The 11,643-nt window shown below is 40.7% G+C and overlaps 1 protein-coding gene and 1 long non-coding RNA gene across 2 annotated transcripts in view; one reads left to right on the forward strand and one right to left on the reverse strand.

The window, feature by feature from the left end:
- The window catches only part of MXD1 (MAX dimerization protein 1), a 29,588-nt gene extending 29,025 nt beyond the window's left edge, over nt 1-563 (reverse strand). The window contains 1 exon segment of the mRNA XM_020985320.2: nt 233-563. Coding sequence (XP_020840979.1) covers nt 233-317 — 85 coding nt within the window. The 5' untranslated portion in view covers nt 318-563.
- A 516-nt stretch (nt 564-1,079) lies between these two features.
- Nucleotides 1,080-4,319, forward strand: LOC144455802 (uncharacterized). The gene is made up of 2 exons (XR_013484580.1): nt 1,080-1,299; nt 4,200-4,319. It is a non-coding gene; the product is annotated as an uncharacterized LOC144455802 (long non-coding RNA).
- Nucleotides 4,320-11,643: the final 7,324 nt, after the last annotated feature.

The following is an 11,643-nucleotide window of genomic DNA, read 5'->3' on the forward strand; positions in this document are numbered from 1 at the left end:
CCCTTAGGCCCCCGGCACCCCTCCCCGACCCAGGCTTCGGGCCCTCAGGGCTCCGCCCCTGTGCCTGCCCCCTCATCCCCGTGGCTGCTCCCTCAGTCCGCCTGTCCCCCGTACCCCGTGGTTGACTGCCCCCTCAGTCTGCCTGCCTTCCCTCCCCAGTGGCTGCTCTCTCAGGCCCCTGTCCACCCCCCACCTCAGCCCCCCTGCGGGAGTCCTCCCCGCCCCCGTGCACCTCGCTCTCGCCGCTCCAGGTAATCGGCTGCCTCCAGCAGCAACTGGATGTTCATCCGAACCGCCGCCGCCGCCGCCACCGCCATTCTGCATCCACCGGGGGCCGGAGCCGCGGGACCAACCCCCAGCGCCCGTGGCCTCGCTGCCCGTCCGCTGGACAGACGGTGAGATGGTCACCCCAATACACACACACCACGCCGGGGACCACGATCCCTGGGAGTCGGCCAAGGGGCGACAGAGACACCGATACCGTGACAGGACACGGAGCGGAGGCACTGCCACCTACCCCTGCCGAGTGTTTATCTCCGACTCACCCCCTGGCCACCCCCCCCAAGCTCCTTCACTTGACAGGCCCGCCTTGGCGGCCACCCTCATTGGACACGAGGTTAGACGCCCCGCCCCTTCCCTTGCCCTATTGGGGAAGGGCACCGTGGTGCCGCCCCGCGGGCTCCGCTGATCGCTCTGGTTGGGTAAGCTTGACAAGGCCCCAGCCCCACCCCTCCAAGTTCCTATTGGGCTATCGGTTCCTATAACTCCGCCCCACACTCCCTTTCCCAAGTTTTTATTGGTTCAGAGGTCCGCAACCGGGCCCCCTTTTCACTTCATTGGCATTGGCCAATTACTATGGAAGACACGCCCCTTCCTCTATCTACCATTGGCGAATCTTTCTTAAACATCCCCGCTACGATGATGTCATCCCTTTCTCTAAGACAGGTAAAGCGTGAGTGGTTGAACAGCAAATGCCCGCCCATCTTTATTCTGTCTTTTCATTGGTTGAGGGAGACAACACGTCCAGGAGGAGCAAAGCAGTTTCGCCCCTTTTTTACATAGACTCCGCCCTCGTGAAGGGTAGCGAAACCAGAGTAGGACTTGTTGACTAAGTCCCACCCCTCGGGAAAACTTGCAGTCCTCTCCAGGGCTCCTTCAATGTTAGGGATCACGTCACTCTTGAGGTTAAGCCAGTCAGAACCTGCAGCAAGCCACCACTGGGTTTGGGGCCAGGTGCCAGGCAGGGACTAAGGCCTGGGGCCTGGGGATGCTCGCGCGGACCCCGAGAAGGGATTCAAGGTACGCTTCTGGCCGAGTCTTCGTGTAGCCCTTTGCCCCAAGGCTAGCTTATACCGATTTTGCCGGGATCATGTCTTTAACCTCATTCCTATAATTCATAGGACCATGGAATGCTTGAGTTTCACCGAACCATAGAATGTTAGGGCTGAAAGAACCATATTGCCTTGAGACTTGTGGGGCTACTTCGTCCCATTATCATAGAGACTGCTGCTATCTTAAGGAATAAAATACAATCTAGCATTTAGTTAAATAGAGTAATTTAGTACCAGTGGGAACAATGGCAGCACTGCTGGGGTGAAGTTTCTTAACTGTAAGAACAGGTTCTTTCCTCCATCCCTGCCCTCCAATAAAAGTGCTAGGCTTCCATGATCTGAAGCCAGAAGATCATAGGATTTAGGATTGGAAAGAATCTCTAAGGTCCCTTAGTTCTGAAACCTAGTGAAAATTAAGCTTCAGCAGAACACAGAGTGAGCATTCAGGGTCCTAGCAGAACATTCCTGAAGGCACCTGCAATTCAGACACTCTGTACTGTCAGTCACAATGCCTACAACAACTCAAACTGCTTCCATATCTTCTCTTGCTACCATGTGTGACAGTGATCATTTGAAGTGTATCACATGATTATTGTGCATAGGGAAGGGAAACAAATGCTTATCTGTCAAATGCCTCAGCAAGTAGGCCTATTGCCCAAACATTTTGCCAGAACTGGAATTGGAGAAGGGGGGGGGGGGGAAGAGGGAGAGTGTTGTTAAGCTTTATTGAAAGCAAACTTCAGTCTGCATTTTACAGTATCACTACAGTTCAAATCTGCTAACCAACCTACCTTCTTCCCTCAAAACAAAAAAACAAACAAAAAAAACAAAAAAACCCTTAAAAACTAAACCTCCCAAAGCAAGTTAGAAGTAAAATTTCCAGTAGTATCTGCAAATATTTTTCCCTTCATAATGTTGGGTACAGAGGACACTTTTAAGGTTAAGATCTGGAAAGTTATTAGTACTTACAAAACAATTTAAGACATGGATTTTGATCCATCTGTAATCTCTGTAGGCTTCTTGAATTATAAAGTAAAAAATTCAAAATAACTTGTCTCAGGACATACCTGTAACTTAAGATCTTTTGGCATAAAAGCAATATTAATGATAAATAATATGAAAACTTAACATTTTCCCCTAGAGAGCTAAAAAGTTCATTTATACTAGTTTGGTTAAGAATATAAAAATGCCTGTGAGATAAAAGATGAAAGTTACTTGAAGGTAAGTGATAGACGCTTACTATCTCTTCTCTATTTAAACAAGAGGGAAGGTGGGCCCTTGGAAATTTGCCCAGTTTTATAGGAACCAGCAGCAAAGCTTAAAAAAAAGAAGACATCAATTCCCAAACCACTGGATGACCAAGAGAAACAAATGTATTTTTCTAAAACTTGAATAATTTCACTTGTCAGAGATTTGGACAATTACTAAATTCTGGACACACAAAACAAGCAGTCAAAGGATCACTTTAATCATCCATGAGGATGTTGAAAAGTTTTTTTGAAAAATACTTCTTTTTTATGCATGTTAATAATCTTGTAGTCAACCTGACAGGAACACGGCGCGCGTGCGCGCACACACACACACACACACACACACACACACACACACCACACACACACACACTCAAAATGGAAAATAGAAGGGCAAAGTCTAAACTCAAGGCAGCAACAGGGAAATTTAAACAAACCCAGGTTTGTATTAAACACAAAACTAGAACATCAGGTTTAATTAAAAAAAAAAACCCAAACCAACACAACCAAAAAACCAAGAGGACTGAATCAAGGCAGGTAGTGCCTGTTTAATTATGTTACACTACCTGCAAAAGCTAGAAGTTCCACAGAGGGCTTTGGAAGGTATATGGTGCCATCTACTGGAAATGAGACAATATAAAATGTAAAACATGATGGAATTTCTCTCCGCCTATTAGAAATTATTATTCAGAAACAAAAACAATTATAGAACCATTACAACTAATCGATTAAGACAAATGTAAAGTAAACTTAAAAAAAATACCCTCACAACATACAGAGGAGTCTTCATGTTTCATTTTGGTATTTATATTCTTAACATCTTGCCTTGGACACAGTAGGCACCTAATAAATGTTTTTTAAACATTTAATTTTAAGGTAAATTTAAAAGTATATAAAAATAGCAGGGGGTGATGATGAGGAAAGCAACCTTTTTATAATGGATTATTTCAAGATATTTTGAAAACCACTACCTTTCAAGAAGATTTAACTAAACAGGTTAAGAATGATAGGATCTGAGAGTTGGAAGAGACCCTCAGTCTCTGGTCTAAATTCCCAGTCATGTAGGATTCTTTTCTTTAGCTTATATTAAAAATGGTCATTTAGCTTCTGCCTGAACAATTTTGATGTCAGGAAGTTCACTACTTCACAAGGCAGCCCATGCCATTTTCAGAGAGTTGTTATAAAGTTCTTCCTTATATTAAGCTGAAATTTATCTCCCTATAGCTTTGACCCATTGCTCTTGAACAACACAAATATAATCTGTTTTCTTCTGCGAGCCAGGGCTTCAAATATTTGAATTGAATTATAATACCTAACCTAAGTTTTCTTTTATAAGGACAGCTAGTCATACACAAAGCTAAAGTAAGTGGCCGCACAATGTAATGGGATGTTAAGGATTGCAAAAGGTTCTTATGCATATAAATATCACCTTAAAGATCTTAGTGTGGGATTTATGGCCACTATATATGTCCTCTTTTCTGGAAAAAATCACATTTTAAAATATTCTGTCTCACTATTCTTATATCCCATTATTTTTATATATTGATGGATTTGCCTTTTTCAATGGTGCAGGTTGCCACTCATTCATGTTTCCTCCCCCTGTGCTATTCTTTTCCAGATTTCTTCCATAAATCCGTCATACAGGATCTATCCTGCATACTTGGAGGTATCTGCTCATTCAAAGTATCACAGGATCCTAGGTTTACAGCTGAAAGAGACATAAGAAGCCATCCATCTACTACAAATCCCATGTTGTTTTTTAAAAATATTATCATGGATAAAGGTGGAACAGAAATTTAAAGCTTTAACCATTAAAAAAGTTCCAAGAAATTCCAATTTCAATATTAGGGCAAATAGTAAGTGAATTAATCATGTGAGTAAGAATTAGAAGATTGAGATCTATAAAAAAAGAGAATCATAGTTTGAACATTTTGACTGCTAAAGAAAACTCACAATGCTAGCCTGTATTTTGTACATGTATAGCTATCTCTGTAGTATGTAAGCACATCATTGATGATTCTTGTTGAAAAACCTACACTAATATATGTAACTATGGCAGCAAGGCAACCTTGATTCACCATGTGTCCTGATTTTTTGGTTGTGGAAAATAGGATCATTGTAGACATATGCCTAAAGGAAGCATTAAGTTAAGGAGGAGGCAACCCATTAATAATTCACGTCTCTATGATGCTTCAAGGTGTTCAAAGTAAGGGTTTTCCAACTATCTGGGCATTTTCCAGGAGTCTTTGTTAAAAGCAGAGCAGCTAATTAACCCTTGAATTGCACTGGAGAACTGTTACTATGTACTTAATTCTGACTAGTAAGAAGAAGAATGGATAAAATAGAAATGACAAGAATCTTAAGAAACAGTGACCATATATCATCATATACTTCCTGATAGTATATGAAGGGAATGCTGGGCATAATCTGGCATATACCACAGAATTTAGGAAAGTAGATTTTTAAGTTTAAAGAAAAGATAGGTATGATGGCATGATTTTTACTACCATTTCCTCATCCTTGCTATTAACTACTGACCTCCAGCTCCCTCTCCCAACTTTCTCAATGACCTTAGCAAATGGCCTAGTCCTTCTCTCTACCCTGTTCCCTGCCATACTTTTCAATATTCTTGCATGTCCAAAACTGAACTTATTGCCTTTCCACCTAAACTATTCCTTCTGTCTTCATCATTTCTAGCAGTGACTCCACCAATCTAACTCAGTCACCAATGTTTAAGTTTTGATTACCTTTGACCTTTCCCTTTCACCTCTCTAATACAATCAGTTACCAAGTCTTGTTGATTCTAACTCTGCAGTATTCCTTGAATCTGTTTTCCCTTCCCTGTCCCCATTATATCACTTTCTTATGACATGGCTGCATCACCATACTGGTCACCATCTTCTAGAGACTCTAGTTTAAAATAAGGCATTTATTTCCATATATGGACAGAATAGTCAACAACATATAATGTGAACTAGAAATATTAATACAGGGAGGTAAACCTGACCTGAGACTTGGAGGGATATGACAATATGACCCATAGCTGGAATATGACCAGGGAAGTGTATCCTTGATTCAAAAGAAGAGGTTAGATAAAAGGGATAGTGAAGCAAAAGTATTTATCATGAGTCATTCTTGATTTTTCCTTCTCCTTCACCCCCTCATATCCAATCAGTTGCCAAACTGTGTTGATTCTACCACATCTCTCACATTTAACTCCTTATTTCCACTCATAGAACATCTATCCTACTTCAGGGCCTCATTATCACTCACATGGACTACTGCAATAATCTCCTAATTGGTTATGCTGCTTCCATTCTGTCTTCTTTCCAATTTGTCCTCCACAAACTGCTAAACTGCTATTCCTAAAACACAAATCAAACCATGCCATCTCTTGTTCAAAAATTTCAATGACCCTTTCCTGATAAAACACAGAATCCTCAGCCTGATATAAGTCTGTCCACAACTTAGCTTAGATTTTTTACCTAGTCTTATTTCATCATGCAGTTTTGGTTATAGTCAAACTGGCCTGTTAGTTGTTTCCTGTGTACAACATTCAATCTCCTGTCTTTGTGACTTTGCACAAGAGGTCTCCATGTCTAGAAGGCATTCCCCTTTTCCTCTCCTCCGCTTCACAGAATTCTTACCTTCCTAAAAAGCACCAATGAAGTGTTATCTCCAACATGAGAACTTTCCTGATACGTCTTTCCCATTTTTAAGCATTCTCTCCTTTTTGGAATAGTTGTTCAGCTGTGTTAAACTTTGTGACCCTTTGGGATTTTCTTGGCAAAGATACTGGAATTGTTTGCCATTTTCTTCTCCAGCTCATTTTACAGATGGTAACTGGGACAAACAAGGTTAAATGACTTGCCCAGGATCACACAGCTTGTAAGTGTATGAGGCTGGATTTGAACTCAGGAAGATGTCTTCCTGACTTCAGGTCTGATGCTCTATCCACTGTGCCACCTAGCTGCCCTTTTTGAAATTACTTTGTATTTATTTACTTGTATAATGTAGTCCTCTAGTAGAATGTAAGCTCCTTCAGGGCAGGAAATGATTTGCTTTTGTCTTTCTATCTATAGTGCCTAGCACAATGCTTTGCATATTAGTAGGTGCTTCATAAATGTTTGCTGAATGAATTAATGAAGAGATATACTTGGGAAGAACTCCATGAACTAACAGGATGAGAGAGAGAAGCCAGAATTTGGATGAGGATAAATGGAAGAAAAAACAGAAGCAGGCATAACAAATACACCTCTAAAAATTCTGAGAACTCTGGCTCTGGAGCCCTTTGCTACATTCCCAGGATTAATGTGACTACTCTGGTTAACCAGTTAGGCACATCATAGCCCAAGTACTACCAATATAACACTCTCTAGTATCAGATCATTCACGTCATCAATCCAATAACAAAAGCATTTAAGATTAAACACACACACACACACACACACATAAACACATAAGGGAATCAAGTAACAATAATTTTCTGCCTTCAAACACAAATGGGTATACATTTTCTATATATTCAAAGTGGTGATTCACATAGAAACTTCCTGGAAAAACACAAGTGATTGAGGAAACTGCTCCTAGCACATGAGAGGAAAGGTTAGCAAAATTCCCCAGGCCTCTCAATGCACCCTCAGTGACCACTTTAGAAATCTACTTCTGCACTGGCTCTGGCAAGCTCCAGCTCCCTTTGCATGGAATCAATTTGATGGGTCCTCTGAGTGTAGCTATAGTGCTGTCATCTTCTCCTTAACAGACAGTGGCCTGTGACATCCAGTTACTTCAGTTTACCTCTGCTTACAGCTGCTCAGGCACACTCTGGGTCTCCTCTTTTGATGCTATCCCTTTGTCCCTTACTTACATGTATTTTCCAAACTCTCCCCTCTTCTCACCCTTCTCATCTTTTTCCATATTTGGGCCACTTGACACAATGCCTCAAGTCAATAAAAGTCTTCTAGGATTCTGACATCCTGGAGCTTTCTGCACTGAACAATAGCCCCTGTGCCTCATAATTGTGGGCTACTTGAAACTGTGCTGGGGAGCCCTCATTGAAGGAGACCTACTTCATTACTCAGTACTGTAAACATTTAATAAATGCATTTCCTTCCTCCCTCTCTTTTTCTTCGGTGAGGCAGCTGGGGTTAAGTGACTTGCCCAGGGTCACACAGCTAGTGAGTGTTATGTGTCTGAGACCAGATTTGAACTCAGGTCCTCCTGACTCCAGGGCCAGCACTCTATCCACTGCGCCACCTAGCTGCCCCCATTCTTCCCTTTCTTTCAGTTTTGAAACCACTCCCCTAGTAGGAAATGGATGACTTCACAGAATCTGAGTTTGAAGATACCTAGAAGTCATCTGGTTCAGTCAACACCAGGAACAAGAGTCTCATCTACATCATCTCTGATAAAGGATCTTTCAGTAGTTACATAGTGAAATCTAGATCATAAAGCTCATGTGCAAGCCTGATACAGGCTGCTCCCTGATACGGGGAGCTTCAACTCAGACTTGTACTTTTCTTTCTATAGAAAGGACAGCTGACAAAAGTTATTTTTCTTCTAGTCTGCCCCCCTGCTCTGGCCTCACTTCCTCTTCTTCATGGTTTTGATGTTATAGTTAACAAGTTCCATAAGGCTATCCTCCAACTGTAAACTCATTAGCCCTTTCTCCTTCTAGAGTTCTGCTAATCCATCGGGCCCACCATTTGCTTTCTCAGATCTCACTCCTGAGCAGTCAAGTGCTACTAAAGTAAGTCATGGCACCATGATGACTGGGTCTACTACAAATTCATGTTATTTAACTTCACCACTACATAAAAATCCTTTTGTCATCCTGTGACACTCCCCACACTGGCTACTCAAAACCTTGTCCTCTCTCAAGTCCACTGCTCATAGGTCACCCCATACATGCCTTTACCTACTGTTTGACTAAGACTGAGGCCATCCTTCCCAAGCTCCTTCATCTTACCTCAGCACCTCTCTCTGTCCTCTCCTTCTTCAGTCTCAGAAGACAAGGTTCCTCCTTGCCAATGCTCACTTCTCCATTTGTGCTCTGAATTCCATCTCCCATTCTCCTCCAAGAGCTTACCCAATGAACATTCCCCTTTTCCTTATTTTCGGTTTCTCCTTATCTACTTGATCCTTCCCCAATCCCTAGAAACATGTTCAGGTCTTTTTTATCCTTTAAAAAACCAAAAATTCCCTTGACCCTAATTAGGTGGTCAATCAGCCAGTCAACAAACATTTTATTAAGTACTTGCTTTATGTATTGTGTTTTGTGATAAGCACTAGAGATACAAAGAAAGGCAAGTCTCTGTTTTTCCATTGTTTCACACATCCCAAAGCTGGCTTTTTCTTTATTGCTAAATTCAAATCGAATGAGATAATATCTGTAGAGTGCTAAGCACAGTGCCTGGCACACAGTAGGTTAATAAAGGTTTGCTCTGTTCTCTTCTACCTAAACTACTAGAAAGCTTTCTACATTCACTTCCATCATTCCTTCACCACCCATTCAATTCTTTCATTTCTGAATTCTCAACCATAAAGAATGATCATCAGACCAGGAACTATAAAACAGAAAGAGATGACAGAAAACTAAAGTTAGGATAGAAAGGAATAAGCATTTATAATAAGTATCACATATAAGTTATATAATATGGGACCTAATAATTAAATTAAATTATTTAATAATTGAATTAAAACCCTGCACTGGCTAATTCATAAATGGACAATAAATGAATGGTAAAAGCCAGTTTTCTGTTCTTGTATTTGCTTTCTGAAAACATGGAAAATTTTCAAGTAATCTGTCACTGTAATCTATTGAGTAAACTACAAAGATGATACTAAATGGGATAACTTTTTTGATTTTTGCTTTATGTGAATAAATAACTGTATACTCAATTCCATGAAATAATGAAGTGAATTATGGTTAGTTTCCATCTTTAGGACTTTGAGGGAGGTAGGTCCATCATTTTATTTCGTTTTACATGGAATACACTTGCCACGAATGTACTTTAAGAATTACTATCTGGGGGCAGCTAGGTGGCACAGTGGATACAGCATCAGCCCTGGAGTCAAGAGGACCTGAGTTCAAATCCGGCCTCAGACCAAACACTTGACACTTACTAGCTGTGTGACCCTGGGCAAGTCACTTAACCCCAAGAGCCTTAAAAAAAAATTACTATCTGCAGTCAAAACTTAACACATACAGAATCTTAGTCTCACAGCTCTAGAGGAAGATGTCTAACACTATATTTAAGATCTAACAATGGATCAGTGCAAAGACCAAAACACTTCAAACTCAAAAATCAGAAATGAGAAAATCATTTCTCAAAAATAATCTTGGATACTTTCCAATTAAACAACTGGTTAAACAATAATATTCATTATTGTCTTGGCCTTGTGGTCCAGGTGAAAGGGCACTGGATCTCTGGAATCAGATCCAAACCTGATCAGGCTAACTACAGGCTGGCCCTGTCCATCAGCAACAGGGCAATTGTGGCCAAATCATTTGGCATCTCTGAACCTTAGTTTCCTCACTGATAAACAATTATTGTACAATTTGCTTGAAATATGTGCCGGAAATGGAGGGAAATAAGATGTTGAGATCATTTGGGGCACTATTAAAATGGACTAGGCAGGATGAAGCTCAGAAATATGGCAGTGGCAAGGAGGGTGGAGATAATGCTGAGTGGGAGGAAGTAAGGTAAAAAGGGAAGAGTCAAAGGTTTTGAACCTCAGGGATGGGGAGAGGGCAATAGCAGCACTATCAATGAAGGGGCAGGGGAAAAAGAAAGGAAAATAAGTTCTGTTTTGGACATTTTGAGTACGAAAAGCTACTGAGACATCCAAGTAAAGATGGGCTGTTCATCAGCACTGAAGAATGGAAGCTATGGAGAGATGTTAAGATAAAACAAAAAAATCTGGAGATGCAGACTGGTAAATAACCTCCATGGAGGTGATATCATAAACTATGGGAATAAGTAGTTCATATCATCAAGAAAAAAACTTTCATTGGAAGTCTATTTTTAGGGGCAGAAGAGGTAGAGGAAATGGTATAGCAAACAAAGGAGTGATAGAGAGACAGAAGGAGAACTACTAGGGCATAGTATCATACAAACCACGGGAAGACAATTTTCAAAAGGGGGAGAAGTGTTGAGGAAGGTGAAAATCAAAGAAAACCCACTGGATCGGAAAACAATCAGGTCATTTAGAGTAGTGGTAGAGATGGAAGTCTGAGGCATAAGGCTGTGGTAAGAAACTAGAGGCAGTCAATGTGGACTACTCTTTCTGTCTAGCAGTGAAGATGAAGAGATATAATAGATTAAGAGCGTAGCAAGAAGAGAGAAAGGTTGTTTTTAGACTAAGAGAGATGTGAGTTGATTGTGGGGTGGAGGCTGGAAAAAGGGAGATTAATGGAGCAAGGTCCCAAAGGCATCAGGAGATTGGATCAAGGAGGCAAGCAGATGAAATTTGGCAAGAAAGAAGGCTACTCCATCTTCTGAAAGTACAGAGAAGGGAAAGAGAATACAGAGAAGGGAAAGAGAATAGGTGACAACAGAAATCTGGAAGGGTAGCCTTTCTTGGTGATAAACAAAAGACAGTGAAATTATTTTATCATCTTTTTGATTTAATAAAGCCTCAATTTTCTTGAAGGATTTTGCTGGGGGGAAAATCCAGATCTAAAGTAGCATGATATAAAGGTGAAACCTCATACTTCCAAGTTTAATTAACTCTGTTTAAAGCATTTATTATCATTCCATTAAAAACAGAAACAAAGATCTATTTTATGTCTTTAAATACTATTTTCCTCAATTGTGTTCCTAATGTCAATGCCAACTATATAACTGCTCGCTAAAAATAGTGTTTAGGAAAACATGAAATCTCAACACACTCTATAACCTAAACTGACCAGCCTGAAACCCAGAAAGAGATCACATTATCAGAACACAGATGCCAAAATTTAATTCTATTTAAAAATCCCAAACTATATTCTTCCTCCTATTTCTTGGGCAATCAGAAACATAAATATTTCTTGGTCAAACTTTCCAGTGATCAAAATA

The sequence above is a fragment of the Phascolarctos cinereus genome, unplaced genomic scaffold (genome assembly GCF_003287225.1).
Source record: "Phascolarctos cinereus isolate Bilbo 61053 unplaced genomic scaffold, phaCin_HiC Scaffold_2;HRSCAF=192, whole genome shotgun sequence".
Taxonomy (NCBI): domain Eukaryota; kingdom Metazoa; phylum Chordata; class Mammalia; order Diprotodontia; family Phascolarctidae; genus Phascolarctos; species Phascolarctos cinereus.